The following is a 2,958-nucleotide window of genomic DNA, read 5'->3' as shown; positions in this document are numbered from 1 at the left end:
GCCGCGCCCCCCGGCAAGGCCCGCGCATCTCCGGGCGCTGTCACAGCTCGCGCGTTAACGCTGAAGTAGTTAACAAACGCTGACACACTTCACTGTCCCATTTCGCTTTCCCCGGTGCCCGTAGCAAGGCCGGTCCCTCAGCGACAACCGTGTTCCGTGGTGCTTTCCACCGCGTTGAACTGTGGTCATCCTGAAGGCATTGGGGTGCAGGGGGATGGTGTCCTCTTTCCAGACAGCGCTGATGGGAGATGCCGTACACCCAACAGAAACCAGGGCTCAACTCCAGTATCATAGCAAACTGGCAAATTGAATTTTGTATGCATGCTAATTAAAAAAACCCAAATACTCCAGAAATTAAGTTGGGTACACAGCTAATACCACTAATCTCACCTTGACAAAAAGTTAACAAGTTGATTTACTGTGACAAAGCTTTTGGCACTGACAGTCACTTGTGAAACTCTTAAGGAGTTCGCCTTTCAATACATCATACAGGACATGGTTACCTAAGCTCTCTCAACTTAACATTCAAACTGGGCCAAAATCCTTGTTTTAGCAACCAAAAGTCTGTTTAGTCACTACCCATTAAGCTATACTGGCCACTGAGCTGCAGTTGCTTATAGTGAGCAAGGTTATACTGCTCTACGTTTTCCACAAGTTCACCAGCAGGTTTCGTTTCCAAATGGATCTGTCATTCCCAAGTGCAGAAGAAAGTTGGCCTTTTAACAAAATCTGAATACAAATAAACTGTTTCAACTGTTTCATAGGTAAGCACAGTTTCTGGCTATCGTGTTAATACAAATCAGAACAGCAATGCCTTTTTTTTTTTTTGAAAAACAAGTTCAGACACAAACAATTTCTAACATCACCACATTAAAAGCATCTCTGTGGTTTACATACAAATAGCTTGTTCAGAAAACCAGAAAAGATTCTGCTCATCATGGCATCGGTATGACAAAGGAAACTCTTCGCTTCAGGCAATGCCAATTTTTAAATATTCCTAAGTAAGTTCACAGAAAGATATGAAGGGGAAAAGCACTATCAGAACACCTAGTAATACAAGCTCAGTATACTGCCATAACCAGCTTTTATTTTTTACATATGAAAATTCAATAAACAGAAAATTTACATGCCTCTGACTCCTTTCTCTACTTTTGTATCAGACCTCATTTTCAACCTGACTGCGTGTGCCAGCGCAATACAGTGATCCCAGCGACAGCCGTTAGGTAACAAACGTCAAGAGAAACCCGTGACTTGGGCCGAGACAGCCTTTTTAAACTAAAATCTATCTGCCAGAACAATTATTGTGTAACTGCTTTCAGTATTCCTCGGAGAACTTTGTAACTCATTAATTGTTGGCTTTCTTTGGGAGGAAAGCAGGGTCCACGTTCTGTCACGTATGCGTAAGGAAACCTAAGCACCCACAGTCCATCGGATGGAAGGGTTATTTCCTGCTTCTCAGGGTAAAATACAGGGCAAGGCGGTGGCCCTGGTTGAACCTAAAATCAAAAGGAAATATGAGTAGATAATTAAACATCATTAGAATTAAAAAAACGAAACTCAAACCAAACCACAAACCACAACTTAAAAGCAAACTGAATCCAAGGAAGTCTATTAAGTGTCGCCTACAACCAGGTTCTTATCCATCTGAGCACATTCCAGGAAAGCACTGTGCCCTTATTGCGAGACATCCATAAATTTCCAATCTCATCACAGCGAAGATGCTGAATTTAAGGCTGCAGACTAGGTCCTACCAAAGAGATCCACAACAGAAACATGAGCCACGTGCTTCCGTCAACGCTGCGTTACCAGCGGATTTCAACACTGCAGCGCAGATCCCCCTGAGCTGTTACCTCGCGGTAAACCAGCCTGAGTTTTCAAGGATATCAGCAACATTTAATATAGCTCTTGTACAATACGTTTTCAAGAGACTCAAAGTCTTATTCACATGAGGAACACAAAGCCTAATGGATTTTCCAACTAAAAGCACATTCTTAAAGAGTGAGTCAAAAGCTGTGATACAGACGTAAGCTGGGAACGAAGAGCACAAACTGAACCTTCAGTTCTTGCCTGTCTCAAACAGCAGCGTGATAAGCTGCACACCGCCTTGAAATTTTGGTGTCGGCGTCAGGTTTTGGTCAGTATTCTTCCTTTAACTTCTCACACAAAGCAGGTTCACATCCGAGTAGTTGAAGGTGTCCCACAAAAGAAGGCAATGCCATTGTTTTGTGATTCAGTATTAAGGTTCTTGTGGCACTTCTCAAACAGCTCCAAGGGCTACAACACATCCCAAATCCACCTCTCCCTCCCAACTCCTATGGGTGCATTCTATGCAGACAGTTGCTTTCAGTGACACTGCTGTACAATAAGCACCAATTTTCTTGCCACAGTCGAACAAATAAGAAGCACTCACGTGCGCACAGTATTTCAGACAGCAGTAATTGAAGGAAGTTACACTTGTTCGTATTTTACTGCCTTAAAAAGTAAGACAGTGGAAATGGAGATTTTTCTCCACTTTTGAATATACATTTGCAAAAGGGAAAAAGATCTCCAGTTAATAAAACACCGTCTTTTCACCCCCTAAATTCAAAGGGTAACCAATAATAAATCTCAGCAGTGAGTCAATGCTTTTGTCTAGGACATTTAAAATTATTAATTCATTCTTCTTACAGTCATCACATGTTATCTGTTTAAAAAGAAGCCATTATTACAGTACAGAACACTATGAATTCATCCTTGATAAAATATTTTTAAGGCTTACTTTATACAAAGTATAAAGCTGACATAAGCCAAAGTTCAATAAAAACCCCAAACTGTTTATAAAATATATATACTTTCGGCAACCACTGCCTTAGAGAACCTGACTGAAGTTTGAGTTGGAAGGAGTTTCTCATAGCATCCCTCTGACAACCGTCGCCTACCGCCCTTGCGCCTCCCAGTCCTGCAGTAAGTGTTGCACCA

General features: G+C 41.9%; 1 protein-coding gene across 1 annotated transcript in view; it reads right to left on the bottom strand.

Moving 5' to 3' along the window:
- Positions 1–1,240: 1,240 nt before the first annotated feature.
- SMG8 (SMG8 nonsense mediated mRNA decay factor) overlaps positions 1,241–2,958 on the bottom strand; it is a gene marked incomplete at its 5' end in the record, with an annotated part of 5,134 nt that continues 3,416 nt past the window's right edge. The window contains one exon of the mRNA XM_010147945.1: positions 1,241–1,496. Within this exon, the coding sequence (XP_010146247.1) occupies positions 1,299–1,496 (198 nt within the window). The remainder of the gene's footprint in view (positions 1,497–2,958) is intronic.

Source organism: Eurypyga helias, unplaced genomic scaffold (genome assembly GCF_000690775.1).
Source record: "Eurypyga helias isolate BGI_N326 unplaced genomic scaffold, ASM69077v1 scaffold46192, whole genome shotgun sequence".
Lineage (NCBI taxonomy): Eukaryota > Metazoa > Chordata > Aves > Eurypygiformes > Eurypygidae > Eurypyga > Eurypyga helias.
Note: the sequence above shows the minus strand (reverse complement) of the source record. Positions and strands in the feature narration are given on the sequence as shown.